The 21,000-nt window shown below is 43.1% G+C and overlaps 2 protein-coding genes across 2 annotated transcripts in view; one reads left to right on the top strand and one right to left on the bottom strand.

Annotated features, from left to right (window-relative positions):
• The window catches only part of cacna2d3a (calcium channel, voltage-dependent, alpha 2/delta subunit 3a), a 99,099-nt gene that overhangs the window by 16,274 nt on the left and 61,825 nt on the right, over positions 1-21,000 (bottom strand). The window contains exons 12-24 of the mRNA XM_062392536.1: positions 20,504-20,575; positions 20,094-20,174; positions 19,528-19,602; positions 17,561-17,644; positions 17,400-17,471; positions 16,441-16,502; positions 16,232-16,299; positions 14,668-14,713; positions 14,143-14,240; positions 13,929-14,022; positions 13,720-13,815; positions 13,184-13,305; positions 12,206-12,283 (exon numbers count right to left, since the gene is read on the bottom strand). Of these exons, the coding sequence (XP_062248520.1) occupies positions 12,206-12,283; positions 13,184-13,305; positions 13,720-13,815; positions 13,929-14,022; positions 14,143-14,240; positions 14,668-14,713; positions 16,232-16,299; positions 16,441-16,502; positions 17,400-17,471; positions 17,561-17,644; positions 19,528-19,602; positions 20,094-20,174; positions 20,504-20,575 (1,048 nt within the window). The remainder of the gene's footprint in view (positions 1-12,205; positions 12,284-13,183; positions 13,306-13,719; positions 13,816-13,928; positions 14,023-14,142; positions 14,241-14,667; positions 14,714-16,231; positions 16,300-16,440; positions 16,503-17,399; positions 17,472-17,560; positions 17,645-19,527; positions 19,603-20,093; positions 20,175-20,503; positions 20,576-21,000) is intronic.
• LOC133957170 (leucine-rich repeat and transmembrane domain-containing protein 1) lies at positions 3,268-9,404 on the top strand. The gene is made up of 4 exons (XM_062392630.1): positions 3,268-4,004; positions 5,755-6,139; positions 6,271-6,476; positions 7,871-9,404. Exons 1-4 carry the CDS (start codon positions 3,968-3,970, stop codon positions 8,386-8,388), a joined length of 1,146 nt encoding a protein of 381 aa, XP_062248614.1. The 5' UTR covers positions 3,268-3,967; the 3' UTR covers positions 8,389-9,404.

Here is a 21,000-nt window from a genome sequence, read left to right as displayed (position 1 = left end):
CCACAGTGAGATGGATATGTTTGTGTATCGATTGGCCTTTTTCGATGGATAGAATATACCAGTCAGCAACAACATTAACATATATTCAACAATATGCAAATAATATAAAAAAGAATTCCAGATAACTCTATATTCGCAGGGCTGTTTTGTGCCTCTGCCTGTCATTATTATCATTATTCCGCATTAATACTAGGTCACTGTAAATTTCGACCACTGAAACATGATGAGTTCTCCTTTTGAGGCAGTCAAGAAAAATCACATCCAAAGGACAAAAGCGTGTTTTTGGAGGTCACAGTGACCTTTAAGCTTTGACCACCAAATTCTCATGGATGACGTGAGTCCAAGTGAATTGTTTCCCTACGAGCAGTCCTGATATATCACATTCACTGGGACGTGAGGTCACTGTGACCTTGACTTTTGACCTCCAAGCACCAAATTCCCAAAATGAACGTTTCTACCAAATTTGAAGACATTCCCTCAAGCTGATCCCTCAAGAAATCGAGTTAAAAAAAATCGAAACACAATTTTTGAGGCAAAAAGTGACCTTTGATAAGGCAACACATTTAGTTTGCGAGGCCAGCGAGACCTTGACCTTCTGAATTTGAAGAAAGGGTTAAATCCCTAAAGGCATGTGACATCCTGTTCACAGAAATGGGACAGACGGATGAACCAAAAACATCCAGCATCTTGCTCTTGGCCGGCATGGAGGCGGTATCAGTAAAATGGTATCAAGCCACTGGAGTCAGTGTTGTATATGACATATATGATGCATCTGAGATTTAATCTAAAAAAGAAACATATGCAATTAATATGCATCTGAGCAAAAGCTATTTTTATATTTTTCAAATTTTTTATTGAAAATGTAAAGCGGAGTTTCAGAAGAGTCACATTTGGAGAATCAAAGGAACACAGGAACGACAGTGAGAGACACAATGAAGTGAGTGGACGCTCAGGTGGGATCGGAATAATAAATCACAAGTCTCACTTAGAGCTGTATGTTGCACACGTGAAGGGAACGTGATCTGTATCAGTGAGGGATCCTCCACCGGATTGCACTTCTTTCAGAGTGATGCATGTTTGCGTGATTGTTTAAACGCACAGGAGGGGGGGGGGGGGGGGCTGTGTGGCCTGTTTTAGCCCTTGCCCAGAGAAACAGGTGCAGATTATCCCATCATAAGCTTTGCCAGATCCTTTCCGCAGCCCACAATTTCTACACCCACATGGAAACCCCAGGAGGAGAGTCTAATTTAGGAGGCTGGGCAACGGCAATGGAAACACACATGGTGCAAAACCAGAGTGAACCTTGATCGTTGCGCCAATAACAGATAAAGGGTCATGCACCTTAAAAAAACAAATGAAAGAAAGAGAGATGCAGGAGGAAAATAAGCTAATTTGGAAGCCGGAATTCTCAATTGATATCAAATGCTAAAAATGCACAGCAGCTCAGGAAGGAAAATAACTCCTGGTAACATACATCAACTATGAGCAGTGCATGGGTTTGCTCTATGAAAAGGGTATTAGAGGTTAGAAGTGCACTGATGTTGGCTCGTACCTGAAAGTCGGCTCAGAACAAAGACAAAAGCCCAAATCTGTCTCACTAATGCCTGCGAATTTTCTGTATTACTGGGGAACATTTAATTTCCCTAGGTATGGTTTATGAACTTGGGGGTATTTATGCCCTGAGCTGGTTTTATGAGTCCAAAGATGAAGAGACATCAAATCCACTCGAAATCCCCCCCCCCCCCATCCCCTGTCTCCTATCTGCGCAATCCCAGGCAGGGAGACATGACAAGCACTTTAAAGCCTGCAGATATTTGGGATTCTGCTAAGGATTGCATTAATGTATACATCCATTAGCACGAGGGAGCATCTGAGTTTGTTTATGCACGTGCTTGTGCGCGGTGCAGGGGCAGTGAGCATCCGGCGCTTTGTGAGAGAGGTGGGGATTCGCAGATTTGGTGTTTCCACGGCAGCTACACGGCACAGGGGCGGATCATGTCAAGATGCTGAGGAACATTCAGAGGATGAGCAGAACAGGAGGCTGCTGTCGAGGATGCCAGCCGTCTGTAAGACTCAGGCTCCTCTGACCTTTTCTTCCAGCGTGTTCTTCTTGACAATATAATCAAATTTGTTTTGTCTGGGAGAAAATCTAGAAAATCTTAAAAAATATAATTTATCATCTTATGGTTGATATTAATTTTTTTTTTTTAATCTGTATTGTCTTGATCTCATAATGAGCAAGACGGTGTAATGGAAACGATCCTGTCCAAATCAGGCAAAACCATCTTTGTGGCCTTAAGGCTTCGCTGCCACATGCGTCACAGTAGATACACATAAGTCACATGGTAGTGATAGCAGTCTGGTCACAGGAGGAATAGAATAGGGTGAAATCTTCTCCCTCTCTCGCTTGTAATTTGAGGCCGAACGTTTTTAGACATCGCAGCACAAACACTTCAGACTGTCTGGACACATTAACCATATGGGCTCTTGGCAAATATTTAGGTGTCATCACACATTTGATGATGAAACTCCCTTTGTTGGTACATGCCCGCTCAAGTGTGAGGTTTAGTGTGCACACACATGCAGTTGCAAGGCCCCTATACATGCATCCATGTTTGTTTTTAAACACATCCTCATGGGTGTATTATTAGCTGAAGGCTGATATCTTCACACATTTACCCCAGTAAAGCCACACTAGATATGAGCTGGTGCCACATGTTGACTTTTTATTATTTATGACAGGATGATAATAATTGTAATGCCCCTCAGCGGAAGAAAGGATGTAAACCCGGATGGACAGGAGGGCAGACAGGAAGGGTTCAGAAAGCCAAGGTCATCTTGTAAGCTTAATCATTTTCATCATTAAAAATGATTCAAATCATTAATCTCTTTCTGTCTCTTCCTTTGTTCATTTTTTGCTTCTCCTTGAAGCGACCGGTAAGCTCGTACAAGCTTAACAGTCAATCCATTTACATGCCAAAAAGAAAAAGAAAAAAATTCTATATAAATTTCCTGCAACAGCTTAATATCCTGCTGTGTGCCTGTGTGCGTGTGTGTATGTGTGCATCTGTGCGGGTGTGCATGTGTGCATGTGTGCATTCGTGCGTTCTGTGTTGCTGTGCTGGGGGCGTGTTCTGTCAGCCCTCCTGCCCACGGCTCATGCATATTATCTTCGGCGCATGCCACGGCAACGGGCATCCTCCGACCGCGCTCACTGCGTTTGAGCATTTGTTTAGACACGCTGCAATCCAGATCTAATTTTGTCTTGTTCAGCTCTTGCCGGAGTAATAGGAGGTAACGTGAATGCCAGTGAATGTGCACGCGCTGTGATTTAAGAGGCACAGCTGTCCACGGGGAGATGACACACCATCCCACTCACCAATACAACTGGGGACAGGGGAAGCGAGCGAGCAAAACAGAGAGGAGGAGAGAGAGAAATAGACAAAGAGAGCGCGCAGGGCAGAGGAGCAGAAATTATACAAAATCAAGCAGGGACAAAAGGGGGAAATAGAATCACAGGCGCAGATAAGCATGAAGAAAATTACAATAGACAGAATTATACGTTGAGGGACTGTGAGAGAGCATCGGAGAGAGATACAGAGTGAGCGTGAGAGAGAGAGAGAGAGAGAGGGAGGGCGAGAGAGAGAGAGAAAGAGAGAGAGAGAGAGGCAGATCTCCCTGTAACTCCAGTGATTCCCAGACTGGCTGGCTGGCTGGCAGGAAGCTCTGTGCTCTGATCTGCCCGCTCTGATGGGCTTTCATGCCCGTGCAAGCAATGCTGGGCATCCTGAGGGCAACACGGGTTTCTGCAGCCGTTGATCTCAGCCTCTTCAACGACTACCCATCGACCATATCGTCCAACGCAGGTGAGACTCAGGACAAGCTCACCTCAACCTTACTGATGGCTCATGGATCATCAGCCAATGAGAGGTGCTAGATTCCAAAAAGGGCGCTAAAAGACGACCGAATGCAAGCGGCCCAAGGACGACTGGCAGATATGAGAGGTAGGAGCCCTGTGGGTGACTATGAATACTTTTGTGTACACGTGTTTTTGTCGTCTGGCTAGGTGGGCCGCCATTAGCCAGTGTGTTGTGTAAATTGTTGTATAACTGAGTGATGATACAACACTCTGCTTATGCAGTTCCTGTCTCAAAACGGTGCATTGACATGTGCAACGCACATCGACTTTACAACATCAACACTTTTTATGTTAATAGCTGTGCAGTGACATTGGCCCTGGATATTTCCTGTTGCAAATAGGTATTGACATTGGTACTGAGCTGATTCAAAATGGCACTTGCTGTGGGTTGTGTGTACATGTCATTACAAGCATTTCTGTGTGTACTTTGGGCAGAAGAGACACTCTCCTTTGTTGACCTCATTCCGGAGCTGCTGCCACAACGCTCCACTGAGCAGATGCTCTATTTACGCGTCTCTGTGAATGCATTGTTTGTACAAGAGTCTGTTTATGAGTACAGTACATGCACACATGTGTAAGCATATGTGAGCCAGATGCATTCTAGCATACAATTCATTAACAAGGATGCAATTAACACATGGCTTTGCACTACAGGGCACTAAATCTCCACTCAACCATGATCGGTTACCTTTTTTTTATGTTGTTAAAGCAAGCAACATAAAATCATAACAGCAACACCAAAGTACACCTGAGATTAGACATGGGAATGCCTGCACCTTGATATTTTTTCTGTTAATAACAATCCACTGCAAGAAGACAGGCAAGGACAAAACAATGATTACACAATATTAAAAGGAAGCTTGTCAATCTATTTATAAACTATGAAACAATAGTGTTTATTCACAGAGGAGAGGAACAGCAGGACAAAGGCTTTTGTATGTTTTGAATGATACTGCTGGTTAAATGCCGAATGCTAAATAACAGCTGCGTGAGTGTTGTGCAACAACAGAGTCTAAACAAACCCACTACCATGATTTTTAGTATGCAAATTTGATTATTACTGTTAACAGATAAACACGGATTCCTGGAAATAAGTCTCAGGTTGCTGTGAGAGCCTAAAGGTGCCTAATGAACAAGGTGAACATGGAGTTAGATGTTGCCTGGTACAGGGGGAAAACAAATAATTCCCTTTTGAGAAAACATTGAATATTCCCAGTGGGTTAAATGGCTGTTGAACGGCTCAGTTCAACTATCGTGCCTATGGAAACCAAAACACTGTGCAGCTTATTCATCTGTCCAGGATCTACGAGTGCAACTCTTAAGCTACATTTGCAGGTGCTGGTCAGAGCTTCATTTCATTGAGCTCCAGGCTGGTCCAGCCAATGCTATAAATACTGCTGTAACGCACCAGGAGGAATGGACATGTGAAGTCATCTCAAAGGGAATCAGACACCCAATATCTGCTGTGTATGGATTTGTGTGTGGGTGGATTGTGGGTGAGGGGTTGTAAAGCCTTGGTGAAGTCACAGAGGGTCACTGTCTAAGGGAGGGGATTGGAGGTGGGTGTTTCTATATAAGTAATAAGTTTACTTTCTTGTTTATTAGATAAAGGATGGTGCTATTTTAAGGGAAAGGAAAAGCGGATTGCATTCTTTAATAAAGACGTAATTTCATATATTTATGCCAATATTAAACAAATAATCCTGGAATTTCCTTTATCTTTAATTCTTGTTTTTGGTCATTAAGAAATGTATCTGGTTTCAGAGAAAGATCTCAGTTAATGAATTTACTTTGATTTGTTTCTTATTCAGTATTATGTTCCCCTGTCTCCTCAGTGGTTCTCGTCTGTGCCCTGCTATCCCTCCTCTCTGCATCACATGCCTGTCCAAAGGAGTGTAGCTGCAACAGCAACACCAAAGTAGTAGACTGCCGGGGTCAAGGTCTGTATGACATCCCCCGACGACTGCATCCCGACACCCAAGAACTGTATCTGCAAGATAACCGTATCCGGGGGCTGGGATCGATGGCGTTCAGAGAAATACCCCTTGTCCGCATCCTCGATTTGTCCAACAACTCTATAACATCCATTTCCCCAACGGCTCTGCTGGGTCTCCGGACTCTCCAGCGCCTCAGCCTCGCCCACAACAGCCTGAGAGAGCTCGACAAGCGGTTGCTGGGATCTATACGCTCGCTATCACACCTTGACCTCTCGCACAACAGGTAAAGCAACAGAACCGGAACATATCATATTTATAATTTGTCCTTTTGTTGAACAATAGCCAGTGAAGACTATATGCAACATTCCTCGGTGCAGCTTCTACCATTTTCTTTGCCATGTCCCCTCCTCGCAGCCTGTGGGGTTTACCTGGAGCCATGGGGGACAATTTGAGGAACCTCAGCCGCTTGGGGCTCGCATACAACAGGCTCACACGGATGGACCGCTCCCTGTTAGAGGCCCTGACCCGCATGGACAGCCTCACACTACGAGGCAACCCCTGGAGGTGTGACTGCCAACTCATAGGCTTCAAACTCTGGTTGGAGACCTACCTCTTTAAAGGTTAGACCACATGCAACACTGGCCAGTGGCTGGGGGAATGTCTGCAGTGTTCCAAGCCTTCCCTCATCCCAATGCCTTTTTCTGCTGGGTACACTATTCAATTATGGTAATGCTGACCTTTCACACAGGACTGTATGCTCAGACTTGTAGAGTAGAAACAGCTGTTCCCCATATTGAAGTTGGCTCAAAGAGAGAAGGGCATTGAGAAGGACCCACCCCAGGTGGAGATGCTGGTTAAGTATTGGTTCTTGAAGAAAGCGAGAGGCGGTGGTCTAGTGGCAGAAACTTGGACTATGGGCAGAGAAGGTCTCTGGTTCGACTCCACGGAGAGACAACAAAAGACAAACCACGATTCTTAATCTTAATCTTAATCATTGACACAGCAGAGTAAGTTAGATCGTACTTCAACTAGCTAGGTTTGTAGCTGTGGAAGGAATATGTAGTTTTGGCTATTATACTATCATCATCTGATCAGTACTGCATCATAAATAATGGAAAGTATTAAGGGGGCAATTTACAACATTTACACTTGTCTTTAATGTAACTCTTGGTATTGACTGAGCTTAAGCTATTAGTGAGACACAGCAGTAAGAATGACCTGCATACTGGCGCGATGTTGGGCACTCCACAGAGCAGTTCATACGTGGTGGTTATCTCTACAAGCAGAGATAGGGAGTCCACACGGGGTGATTAAGAGTTAAATTGCCAACCGAATTATTTTCCATGCTAGAACAACCCCTGCATGCATTAGATAACAAAATAACCACTGTGCAGTGAAAGCTGGGCTCGCTTTGAGTTGGCCGGCCCGCCTACATTCCTGCGAAACCCTGACACAGCTTTCGTTTTAAAGTCTGAAAATTCTAATTAGTGCAAACCAGAACAATGGACCCAGATACTAGGGATGTATGCTTAATAGAAAGCCGGTGTTTAATCAGGCAAGCGGAAAGGAAACGTGTGACAGAGCATGCTCGACATGAATACAGAGAGAAATGAATAATAAAGAGATTTACAGGGCACGCAGGGGGCAGCTGATGAAGTCTTACCGCCACTCTTTCACCAAAAGACTCGATTTATTCTGCTCCAGTCATCCAGCAGTGACTCACATGTGAGCTGTTAATCATGTAACACTTGCTAATGCAGCCCATAAAGTGAGCAGTTACACCCTATATTAATAAGAAAGGATTATTATTTATTCATGAGTAAAGGGTTGGTTCAGGCTCAGATATGATGACTAGGATTGTTGGCCTCCTCTGTAAAAAGCTGCCGCAAAAAGAAAAGGCTTGTAATGTGCTTGTAACACACAAGAACTGACTGCTGCATGACATCCTCTGCACTCCTACCCCTCTGTCTGTCTGTCCTTATCACCCTGTGATTAATGTTTATCTGTTGTCAAGGTGGAGTGGTGGACGAGGTCCTTTGCACCCAGCCAGAAGACATGAAGGGCAGAGAACTGCAGAAAGTCCCTTACCAGCTCTTTCATGCCTGCATGACCACGAGCTACCATTACCTGTTCGCCAACATCCACCACCTGGAGTCGGAGAGGCTCCTGCGAGGCCACACCCATGGCAACCACGCTCATCCCTCAAGCCATACTCTCCACGTCCCCATGGCCATGGGGGAGGGCTACGGCGGCGGGGGAGGCGGAGGAGGCGGCCTGCCAGAGTGTGAACCTAAGCAGAGGCCGCGGCCTGTCAACTTGCGCCACGCCATTGCCACAGTGATCATCACCGGCGTGGTGTGCGGAATCGTGCTTCTGATGATGCTGGCTGCAGCGGTGTATGGCTGCGCCTACGCCGCCATCATGGCCAAATATCAGCGGGAGCTCAAGAAGAACGAGCAACTGGCAGCGGTGCGGGGGGCAGATAAGACCAGAGCGGACGAGAAGGAACCGCTGGAGAACGCTATTGCCTAGGGGATGAAAACATGAACCCTGGACTTTCAAAAACCTGGGCCTCAACCCTTTAACCTAATCGTCATGTTTGTGATGGTGCATGTATGTTTGCGAGAAAAAAAAGAAAGAAAAGAGAGTGTGAAATTCTTTGTGTGCGTATTGTGTGTTTACCTCATTTCTGAGACTTGGGTAGCTAAATTCCACAGGTATTTGACTATGCACTGACGATAGTATCGTGTACTGTGTGCGGGTTTGATGGGCAGGCCAAAGAAATCAAACGTATCAATTCCATTTTGTCTAAGAAATGTATATCAGAGATAGGAACAAATTGCTATATATTTATAATTGTGTATTTGTAGGTAGAATAGTAGAGCAATGCTATTTAAAAAAAAAAAATGAATTTCAGAATTTGGTTGTCTTTTGGTTGTTGTTCATTATTTAGAGTCTGAGGTAACTTTGAAAACTCATGTGTAGGCAGCTGCTGTCATGTTAAGATCTGTTCTAAGTTTCTCTTATCATTAACGTGAGTGTGTGAGAAAAAAGAACGAAAGTGTATGTGTCAGTGTTTCATGTGTCCGGTGTGTGTGTGTGTGAATGAGTGGAGAAGTAAATTGTATGCACATATTTACAGATGATTTAAGTCTGTGCCTAATAATGTGATATCATTTTGAGGAGGAAACATGTTTTCATAAAAAAGGATATTTTTCTGACAACTGGAGTGGAGGTGGGGAATTCGTTGAAGCAATAATGAAACAAACTAAAATGAAAACAACAACAAAACCTGGACTCAGCCTTGTTGCTTTTCTATGACTTTCATTATGTCACACAATCTTTCAGAAGCACACTTTTTGAGATCAGTCCTACTTGTGAGTTAATAACGGTATGTCCTCGGTATGTGTATTATATGATATAAAGGGGAAATATTTTAATTGATAACTGTGTGTAAACTGACAATCTATTTGAGAAGGCCTGCATCCTTACATGGAGAAAGCTTCATTAAAAGAGGGGATATTTTGTCCCCCTTTAAGTCATTTTAACTGTTAGAGTGGACCTCTCTAATTGTTTACATGAAGCAACTCTACAATTGGGATTGTGCCGTTTTAATGATGTCAATATCAGAAGAAAAGCTCAACTCAACGATATTCTATTCTGCAAACTAAAACATCATATTTTCTGAAGCCACTCAACTGAACACTAAAACGTGTTTATCGAAAAAGCAGAAGAATATCCGTCATTTTAAGTGAGTGGTCATTGCATGGGTGTTTCTGTCCCTCTCAGTTCAGCTTGGTTCTACTGTGACATGTTCTGTTTTTTTGGGGGTTAATGAAGTTGAAACATTATCGTGTCAAATATTAATATCGGTATTACCGTAATAATTTTATACAACATAAATTTGAAAAGGCAAAACAATGTTTGTGTCTTTGACATTTGTTTTCCTCATGGATATTGACCAGCATTCTTTTTTCCTCCGATGGCGTTCACTGGTACCATGAAAGATGTTTCTACAGTCCTGTTATATAATGCAATAATCAGGTCTATGGTCAATCTGAATTTCTTCTCTCAGAATGGTATCCTCTTGTATTCACTACAGGCATCCATTGTTATTATTTATCTTTTGCTCATATATCCATACGGGTTATGCCATGTGGAGGCACGTGAACGTAAACAGATGCCTTTGGTCTCAGCGCCTGCCCGACTTTAATGGCTCTGTGTATATTACGGCAGCAGGCTCGTGGCACGTGGCTCAGGATGTGACCACAAACAATGACGCACACGCACACACACACACACACACACACACACACGGTAACATTGTGACTCGAGCGATGTCTGCAGGGCCCGCGGTGTGTGATGTCATCAGCCTGTCCTGTTTAGTTATCGTATTAGCGGATTCACAAGTCTGCAGCTCGGTGGAGCGCGGGGCCGGGAGAACTGGCCCTAACCGGCCCACACTACATTTGCATTCGAGCCTACATCTCTGCTCCCATCTGACTCTCTTATATAAAATCATTCTTAGATACATCCCCCGATCGGACGAGCATGAGTGTCGCTGCTCAACATCCTCACCCCCGCAGTAACAAAAGGGTCGTCGTGAATCCTCATCACTGATTGGTCATTTGGATTGACCACGAACAGGATTCAAGAGAACGACATTATCTTAAAAGAGCAGTGATCAGGTCAGCACACGGTTAAATAACACTGAGGGCTGGTGTAAACCGTGGGCTGCCTGGGTGCCACGTGTGTGTGTGTGTGTGTGTGTGTGTGTGTGTGTGTGTGTGCACTTGTGTGTGTTTGGCACCACACAGACTCTCCCATCTCTGTCCTTCTGCTCCAGTGGTTTCCCCGGGGCCAAGAGTACCCACAATGCACCGCTTTGATGTCAACGCATGCAGACTCAGTGAAATTCTTTTCTCTGTCTCTGCCCTTTTATTTCTTCTCTTATTTTATCACACGTATTTTAGCAAAAATTCTCCTTTTATTTAATCCCTTTCTTAACGTTTGTCTTTCCTCTTCCCACATATTGGTCTGTGAGTCCTCATCGTTAGCCCTTGTGTGACGGGAGAGCTAACACAGATATCGTCTGAAGAGAGGTTTAAATTGAAGCAGAAGCCGAGCTACAGCTTGTTCCTTAAAATATACATTGGAAAGTGCCTGAAGAATAGCACTCAGCCTGACATCAAGTATCCCTCAGCATATTTTAGCAAATATATAGCATTATTATTATTGTATTATTATTATTTTTATTATAATCAACATTTTTATTATAACTAAATCAGTATGTTTGGAAAAGTGCTACATCTTTATTACAATTTGTAGTCATTAGCACAAACACTAAAAAATATATACCTATATTGCGTATTTCTTAACTTGTCCACCTCAATATTTCAGTCAAGTATGGTATTAGTCCCATATTGACAGAACAATGACTAAATGTAATTTTGTGTCTTTGGGGAGAGGTGGAGGATGAATGATGTCACATCACAACTCCCCTAAAGATAATACTGGATCTACTGTAAAACCATATGTCTCCTTTTCCACCCTCACACTTTCTCTCCGCCTATGTTTTCCATTTAATCTGTTGTTTCTTTTCCACTGTAACCACGCTGATGGCTAACAGAACAAGAGACACACTGCATACCATCAACTTGCTGATTGCACCGAGTTATTATATGGGCGTGCGTGACGTTGTGAGGCTTCTGAGTCACCGGCACGTGAGATGAGGCAGGCCACAGAGAAATCCTCTTGGCCACACTCTGTCTTAAATAAGCACAGAGGCACAAGACGCGTTTATGAAACTGCCTCCTCTTATATATATCTTGGCATTGTATTTATGGATGCAAACGTCTGTGCGGTGATGAACTCACGCCTTCTGCCGAGCACACGCTCATGCAGAGGCATGCGCACCGACAGATAGAGCAGCGTAGTCGGTGTATGTGGGAAGTGAGTGCTCCAACTCAAAAAGAGGCAAAGACGTCACAGCAGACAACGGGAGACCAGAACACAAAGCCGAGCATAGCACATAGTCTAGGGAAGCAAAAATGATGCTTATGATAAGGGTTAAAATTAGGATTAGGCATTTAGTTGTGACGGTTACGGTAAGGGGAAAGCAAAAGTATTATGCTTATTAGCGTCCTCACTAAGATATAAGTACATAATATGTGTGTGTGTGGTTGAAAGAGAGCGAGAACGAGAACGGGCGCGCGAGAGAGAGAGAGAGAGAATGAGAACGAGAACGAGAGCGCGCGCGCACGAGAGAGAGAGAGAGAGAGAGAGAAAGAGAGAGAGAGAGAGAGAAAGAGAGAGAGAGAGAGAGAGATCCACTTGAGTTCCCACTTACCCGCAGCTATGGGCGACTTCCTCTCATCCAGAAGCTGAATGGCAGTGCTGGCCAATACAACACTCTTGTTTTCGGATCCTAGGCCACACACACGGGCACAAAAACACAACACACACACACAGTTCATATCACTGTCAAATCATAATTTCTTATATTAGTTCTAAACTGACCACAGGGTGATTGGAGAGAGAAACACACTGAATATAAATACCACAAAGTACTATTTCATGGTTGCAGCTAGCACTGCCAGGCTCCTGAGAGGAAGAGTGCCGAGTGGAAGTCCGCCGAGTAAATAAGAGGCTTTCAGATCACTTGTATTAGCTGGCACTAATGGAGAGCCTGAGGCCGAGGACAGACGAGAACACTTCCCCCCCCCCCCCCCCTGTGAGGAAAAATCCTTTTTCTCAGAGACGTTGTTGAATATGCGTGAGGTGCCTGTCTCTTTGTGTGGGTGTAATGTGTGTGTCTTTCTGCGAGTGTGTATTTGTGTATTCTGGCCAAGTCACCATGGAAAGGGCTGAACCTCTTCCTAACGTATCTTGTTTCAGCCCACAGCAATCAGTCCTTTCCACAAGAACACTGGCTAGAATTAATAAGAGAGGAAGGGGAGGCGGAGATGCACGGGCGAGAGAAAACGAACAAGTATGGGTGAAAGAGGAGAAAAAAAAGGGATGGAGGATATTTTAAAATGGTCTTTGAAATATAAGTGACTTTATTTGTGCCTGTAAAAAAATGGTGTTGTTCTTATTTGAATTATTTTGATGAGGTGACTATATGTCCTGCAGCGCTTGTCAGTGTTGTTTTGTTTCAGTAGTCTTTGCAGACACTTGGTGGTGCCGTTCCTACATTCATTACTTTACACTAGTGACTGCTACTGTGTGAGGAGCTAGACACAATACATAAATTCAACCTGACTCGTTTCGAGGAGACTAGATTTTTTCTAAATCTTTTGCTAATTTAAGAAAAAGAAGAACCAACCTGAGTTGAAAGGTAGGGAGTAGACGAAGGTGCCAGGAACTTGTTCTGCCGCTCTCTTGTACCAGAGGGGAAAGTGATCGGCGTTGAACACCCCCTCTTTGTCTTCAGCTGTCAGGAAGTCTCTTGAAGCAGAAAGGAAACAGAGGTGAGAACACAACACAGAAATGGAGCATGTGTGCACATTGTGTAAACAAACTAGAGGCCGACTGTTATGGTCTTTTGAGGGCTAATGCAAACAGCAATATTAAGGAGTGAAACATTCCAGATACCGTATATTCAAAGATTCCTCAGAGGTCGTTGCCAAATCCTTATGACGAAGAAATATATTTGAGAGTTGATATTTTAAAGTTTAACCCTAACCCTAACCCTAACCCTATGTATGTCGAATTAAAATAAGAAAATAAAGATATTTTAATGTAAAATATAACCTTAAATACAAATATTTTCTGCATTCTTGTGAAATGAACGTTGATATCATCAAACATAAACACTGTTACATACACACAGACAACAAACACACAAGGCAGCACACTTACTGGTTCGTGAGCTGGTCAGGCACCACAAACAGGTTGATTCTGGAAAGGCCTGTTCTCGTGCCGAGGTACGCGATCTCCACTCCTTTATCAGAGTTCCTGCATAATACGACAAATAGATAAACTACAATTAAATATCATTGCCATCAGCACTTTCAAAAAACTCAAAATAAACTACAAGATTTCGACGTGGAAATAGAGGAGTGACATACTCAGACTTATTGAGCACCATGCTGGTCCAGTAGGCCTCCAAAGGGGCAGTGACTACCGCATCAAAGAGAACCTCCTGAATCAGCTCCTTGTCACCTATCAAAACAAGAGAAGGTATATTTTCACACATAAATCAGGCTCATTAGTTAACAGACGACCACGAAAACATCTGTGAATGCAGTGAAGGAACACGGGCTGGAGACGGGTTCAACTCACACTGCAGGTGGGGTTCGTGGCCACTGAGGTAGAGTTTGATCGCCTCTATCTGGGACAGGTAGCGATGTTCCGGGTGCTCGTCTGTGTTGCAGTAAGTCCTGTTGTGTAATGAGATAGGACAATGAAAACACTCTGGATTGTTTCCTTTTACAAGTCGAGTCCTGATTCTGTGCTGAGAATTGCAGTTGAACCCCGGTCATACATTCCAGATGTTTTTTTTTTAAATTTTTTTTTTACGCGAGGTATCCACAGTGAATGAATCGAAGATGGTTTTCTAATTTACAAGCATTAGTTTGAAAAGCGTTAACTGTAATTTGTTTAGATGTTGGTTCCCGATCCTGGTGACCACAAGTCATCAAGTGACACAAACCATCACGTCAAAGTCCTGCAGATCCCAAATGCTTCATTGCAGTGGAATTGTTAGATATTTACAGATTTGGCAGTATATTTAGGACCAGGTCCAATCACAATGTCTCTTAACTAAGGGCCGATGATGTTATCGTAGCGACGTCAGCGTGCTCTTACCATTCGTCTGCCAGCTCCACATCAGGATGCTCCAAGTCATGAAGCCCTGCACCAGAGTAAGAACGATGCTTCTCAAATTAAATAAGCCAAAGCACACGATATGAACTCATTATAATAGGCATCTATGATTTAAATGCACACACACACACAGACTTAAATGCACACACACACACACACACACACACACACAGACAAACATTCAGACACACACACTCACACACACACATACACTCTGGGGGTGAAAAATGTGTTTTTTGAATGGAACTGACAGGTGTGATTAGATCAGGAAGAGCCAAGTCATGCTCGGAGGGTTCGTCTTGATGGACATGTTTAGAGAAACACACACACGCATGCACACACACACATACACACTACCGCATGAATATTAACATGCATGAGGCGTGAAAAATAGTAGCACATATTCACAGAGACACACATACGAACAAAAGAGAGTGAGAAGAACAACAACACACCTAAGGAGCTGCTGAGGTTTTTTTTATACTTCTTCTCCAACTGTGAAAGTTTTTTTTATAAATGACGATGGAATGTGCATGAGCAACAGAAATATGGAGGAAAATGGTAGAAAGAAAGACCTGATTTAAAATGATCCTGAGTTACGTACATTAGTAATGAGTAGTGGAGGATTAGTTAAAACATTTTCTACTTTTGGACACTTGTACTTTAAGTATTTTCATTTTATGCTACTTTGAACTTTAAGTCCATTACACATTTGAGGGGAAATCTGCTTGAGCTGCTTCGCCACAATTTAAAAACCTCGGTGTCAAGTTAGTCCTGCAGACTTTACATACCAATTATGTGATCAGCTTATAAATATGGTGCATGATTGCTAATTAAAGTGCCCAAGAGTTTAAAGTAGATAAAATTAGCTCCTCATTAAAATTCCCCTGACATGTTAATCCATAAGAAATAATAATCCTATTACCTAATAATGTGAAGCTCTGAAAGGGGCCATTCTGCTGAACTTAGAAAACTGTGGAGTTCAAACCAATAGATAAACTATGCTTCATCTAAACTCTGGTTATTTTTCTTTTCCTTTTAAGAATATAATAATAATATTAATATTAAGAATATAATTTATCTGAAATACAAACTGTGAACACTGAAATGGTATTGATATTATCTGTTATCTTGCAATAAATATTGTGTTGTCTTGCTGTTTGTTTATTGTTGTCACACACTGTTCCTTCAGAGTATTCTAAGAGCTGTTGCTCTATTTTTAATGCTTTTTATTCTTACGGTCAGTTAAATGATCTGAATACTTCACTCCATCTCTACAGCTGTATTCAGAAGTGTAAAGGTAGATTCATGGTTCTGCCTCAAAGCTATACGCCCTACGTTAGCCTACATGCTACCAAGTGGACCAATCACAGCTCCTGCATTTGAACGCAGAAGCATGAATTGGGATTCAAGAAGTGCGAGTTAAGCGAGAGACACGAATACATGAGACCATGAAGGAGAGCGGGTGAGAGTGGAGTTGAGATGTTTAGGCAGACAGAGCAGAACATCCAGATATGACAGAGATATCAAGGAGAAGGAGACGCACCTTCTTCCACCGTGACGTTCCCTCTGAAGAAAAACTTCCCGTGGCCTCTGGAAAGAGCTACACCGAGACTAAAAATAAATAACAACAAAAACAACAGGGTTCTTAAAATAGATCATTCCTCAGTTCTCTGTTGTGCAGAGAGAACTGGAAACACGGATGCCTCCGTCTCTCTAAAACTTTGTTCCCAGCTCTCAGAAAATGTGTCTTACCTGAAAGGCGTCCCCTTGATATCTGTGTAGTAGTAATCATTATGCAACACCAACACACGCTTCTGAAATAAAACAGATGGATACATTCTGTGACACACTGCAGTCAACGATAGTGTGGAGGCCGGCTGTTATCTGATGTGATGCCCTGCACTCTGGCGCCATCTCCTGGTGCCAGAGTGCACATGCCTTCAGTCAGCAGTCGGCCTCACGACCTGTTACTCGTCCTGATGGATGTGTAGGTTTTGCAGTGCGAGTGTTTGGATAAGGATTGTAAATTTGCAAGTGTGTAGTTTTGAGTGTGTGTATGTGTGTGTCTGCTGATATGCATTTACATATTGAATGCTTAATAATCAGGGAAATGTATAATGCCCTCGCCTAAGCTTTGAAAATACAAAGTGCACACACACACGCACACACACACACACACACACACAAACACACACTCTATCCCCCCCCAACCCCTACACACACATACTCTCTTTCTCTCTTTCTAACACACATTCACACACACACACACACACACACACACACACACACACACACACGCTGCCACCTGAATGCCTCTCTCTCTCTCTCTCTCTCTCTCTCTCTCTCTCCCTCTCTCTCTCTCTCTCTCTCTCTCTCTCTCTCTCTCTCTCTCTCTCTCAGGCAGACAAATAGTAAAACTGAATCTCTGGGCTGCTGCTGTCTCTCCCGTATTCAGCCACATGTGCTTGGCGAAGATAACGGGCTCACACACAGACAGACACACACACCCGTGCATGGAGGGCAAACCAAAAATCAAAAACAAAATCCCCTTGTCGCTCCTGTAAACGACTGTGCCAAGTGCAGCAACCCCTTGGCAGCATGCACTCTCCCACTGTCGAGTATTTTCTCTGGCTCAGCCTGCGGGACGATTCAAAAAAGTGTTTGCTGGTGTGTGTGTGTGTTGTTTCATTTCTGGATGTCAGAGTCCTCACCCCTTTGTCGACGCTCTTCTTCACCTCCATGGAGAAGATCCCCGTCTTCCTGTTGACCATGGCATTTCTCAGCTAGCAACACAGAGCACACCAACATCAGATGTTTATTTTGACTGACGATGTGATGATGCTTTCTGAAGATTAGGCTGAAAGTGTCTCACCGTGTCGTCCTTATCCTCCCATTCCACCTCAGACAGATCCACACTGCTGTAGTTTGGCTTCCGCCGCTTTTTCCTGTCCCCGTACTGGACACACAGGCCCCATGTGAACACACGTGCAACAACAGAAATAGAGATATTGGAAGAAATTGAAGAGTATATTACACTAGATGGCTGCTGACTATTACAGCCTCTGCTAAGGAGGTTATGCGGCACCATTGCCTGTTTGCTTGTTGGTTTGTTTGTATTTTAAACTAGATTAAAAAAATAACTGAACAGATTACCACAAAACGTGGTGGAAGGATTGTGATATGTTTTTTTTTCACTCACTTCAATATTGCGTGGATTTACGTTTTTTAACATTTCCACCCTTTTCTGATGAAATAATTAATTGATTTTGATCGAAAAAAACAGGAAGCTGTTATCAATGAGTGTGTGAAATTTGCATGTTATACTTTATAATGAATTAAATGCTGCTATTAATAATTAAAGGATGTATTAATGCATTACTGTTATTCATGTTTAATATTTATGTATCGTATCAATTTTTTTCTCCATTATATAATAGTCAATGAGAATGCCAGTTAATAGAATCCTAGACCCAGTGAGAGTCAAGTCACAATGATATAAACCAGATAAAATCTGAAATGAGAAGCAGGAAAAAATTGATGCCACACGAAATCAACAAAATGGATTTTCCACCAGAACTCGACACAGGAGGAGGGAGACGGAGGACACGTGGAAGTACGACATGGCTCTGTCCAACGTCAAAATTAATCCACCTATACTCGCTTCTCTAAATGTCACTATATGTAATTAAACACAAACAGAAATGTAAAAAAAGACTTGATTTTCACACTGCATAACATACAATCAACTATGTCCTGATGAGTGCAGGGCCTGGACTGATATCAATCTTCTCATCATTATGCACAAAGGAAAACAAGCACTCAGACAAGCTCATACCACTGCCAAGGCTCAACAGTATACGATCATAATATCACATAAATCTCAGCCACTATCTCTCTATATAGATCCATGGATTACCAGCTGGGAAATTGGTGAAAACACCCCAAAAAGTCACATTTCGCAAAATGTTATTAATTTGTTTCTCCTTGACAGATACCACATGTTTACCCATCAAGTAGTAACCAAATTCACGCATGTGTGATGATCATTTTCCTATATATCGTCCCCTCTCCTCTCCTCTTCCTCTCATCTCCTCCATCAGTATTGGGTTCATAAATATGTACTATACTATGTGTTGGTCTGTGTGTACACGTTTGAGTGCTGCTCTCCATTCATCTGTCAGTGAGAACAGCCTCCCTCCTCTCATTAGCTGTTAAACACTGTTCATTAATGTCTTTAATTAGGCCGCCATCAAAGCATCCGTCTGCCTGTCTCTCTGTCTGATCTGTCTTTGCCTCCTCGTCTGTTCTCTTTCCTTCCCCCCGTATCTCTCCATATTCATCCAGTGCTGCTGCCCTACCTTATCGCTCTGCACCTATACTCTCACATTAGACAGGTTCCTCTCTCTCTCTCTCTCTCTCTCTCTCTCTCTCTCTCTCCCTCTCTCATCCTCTCGTGGTGGGAGAGAGAGCACAATGGAGTTAATCACAGCCATTCAGAAGCTGTATCTCTGTCTATTCACAGCACAGTGGAGGCCTGGAACAGAGTCCCCTCATCTGCATACCACCATGCAGCCAACACATAGCACACACAGCTCACGGCACATAAACACAGAGCATTACCGGGCACACACATTCGTGTCAATCAGCATCACAAAGTGAAAACGGAATCTGTAATCGACTTGACACGAACTCAAGACTTACTATTCCTCGGTCGTCTGTACAAAATAAATTAATACATTTGGACTTCAATCTGTGAGCCGTTAAAAAACACATTGTTATGGTAATGAGGTTCACAGTCAGTTAAGTGAGAGTGTGAACGGCGTGGGAGCCAATACTCACAAGTGGCCGTAGATCTGGGTGCGTTAGGATGTAGCCGTTGTTGGTGATTGCAAAGGCGTAACCGTGAATGCCCAGCTAGGAAAAACATAAAAACACGGACAGATGACAAATCTGCAGCTCATTGTACATCCAGTTAATCAAGCTTGGTGGAAAGTTTTTGTATTTGTAATGGGCAAAATACAAGAGGATGCCTCATTTGTCACTCAAATCTGATACAAAACCAAGCTTCACATCTACGAGTGGATAGAACCACATAAACACCTGTGACGAGGCGGGGACACTAGTGAAGAGAAGAACGCATTAGTAAACATAATGTGTATAATTTTCCTGTCATAACTGGACACGAGCAATGAGCTGTGAATAATCCGCCTCTGATTTAACTGCCTTGGCTTTCAATGACTGCACTAGGGAGCTGGACTGGTGTTTGCACAGACATGGGTAAAAAAAGAACTACTGACGCAGCATCCAGGTGAACAGAGCCTTCACGAGGTTCAATGCTAAGGTTTAAAAGACAGTAGAAGTCGGGCTTGTGAAGAGGGGTATCCGAGTGTTGTTGGGTGTGGTACCTTATATTTGGGGATGGTCTTGAGCAGCTCGGACACGGGCACATCTGTCCCAACAACCCCTAGAAGGATGCCACTGTTTCTCTGGAAAGCGTACACACAAAAAAATACTTTTTACTTTTTAACACACTTTCCTAGAGTTCCACTGTTGAATGGAGTAAAGAAATGACAGTCCGCCATATATATTTAATTAGTGATGCTCTGGGGCATCGTAATTTACTGACTCCAATCAAAGTCAAATTAGTGTCCATCAAAATAGGGACCAAATGAATCATCGTTTCACAATTTTCGTCTACTCTCTCAAAATCGAATTCCTCTCTAGTTATGCGAGAAGTAATTGATTAAGCTTTCAATTAAACTGCAAGTTCGCAAGGAAACAACAAATTTGTCGGGAAATAGTTGTTGAAAATTACCGTCTCATTTTTGGTGCTGAACACAGGCATTGCCACTGTGGTCATCAGAACTGGACTCTGACCGTCCTCCATCTGAGAGAGTCATGTGACGCAAAAGAGTGAGAGAGACGGCGATGGAAAAAGAGAAATGGAGACAGAGGGAGGATATAAAAGAGGAAAGCTAATGAAACATTGTCACAGTCACAAATGAAATGTTAGTGCGCCGCGCGAGACGCATACACATCTCGCTCCACAACTCTCTGTGAGTGATAATTACAAGCTGCAGAAACTCCTCAGCACTGAACCTGGTTAGTCCTGTTATCTTCTTGAGGGACCTGCAAAACTTCCACGACATGTTTTATTCATGTTTATTATTTGCCTTAAAGTGTCCTCAATCAGAGCCTGCGCTTTGATCTCACGCAGAACAAGCTTGTCCACAGGCAGTTTGGATCTAGGTGTCCTCCCTCCCTACGGACCGCTGGAATTATTATGATATTTATCTTTCTGCCGGCTGTATG

Source organism: Platichthys flesus, chromosome 7 (assembly GCF_949316205.1).
Source record: "Platichthys flesus chromosome 7, fPlaFle2.1, whole genome shotgun sequence".
In the NCBI taxonomy this organism is placed as follows: Eukaryota; Metazoa; Chordata; class Actinopteri; order Pleuronectiformes; family Pleuronectidae; genus Platichthys; species Platichthys flesus.
The sequence above is the reverse complement of the archived record's forward strand: the minus strand, read 5'-3'. Positions and strand labels throughout refer to the sequence as shown.

Coding starts and splice junctions, on each gene's coding strand:
- LOC133957170 (XM_062392630.1), top strand. CDS start 3,968: ATGCAAGCGGCCCAAGGACGACTGGCAGATATGAGAG. Junction 4,005..5,754: donor ACGACTGGCAGATATGAGAG/GTAGGAGCCCTG, acceptor CTGTCTCCTCAG/TGGTTCTCGTCTGTGCCCTG. Junction 6,477..7,870: donor GGAGACCTACCTCTTTAAAG/GTTAGACCACAT, acceptor TCTGTTGTCAAG/GTGGAGTGGTGGACGAGGTC.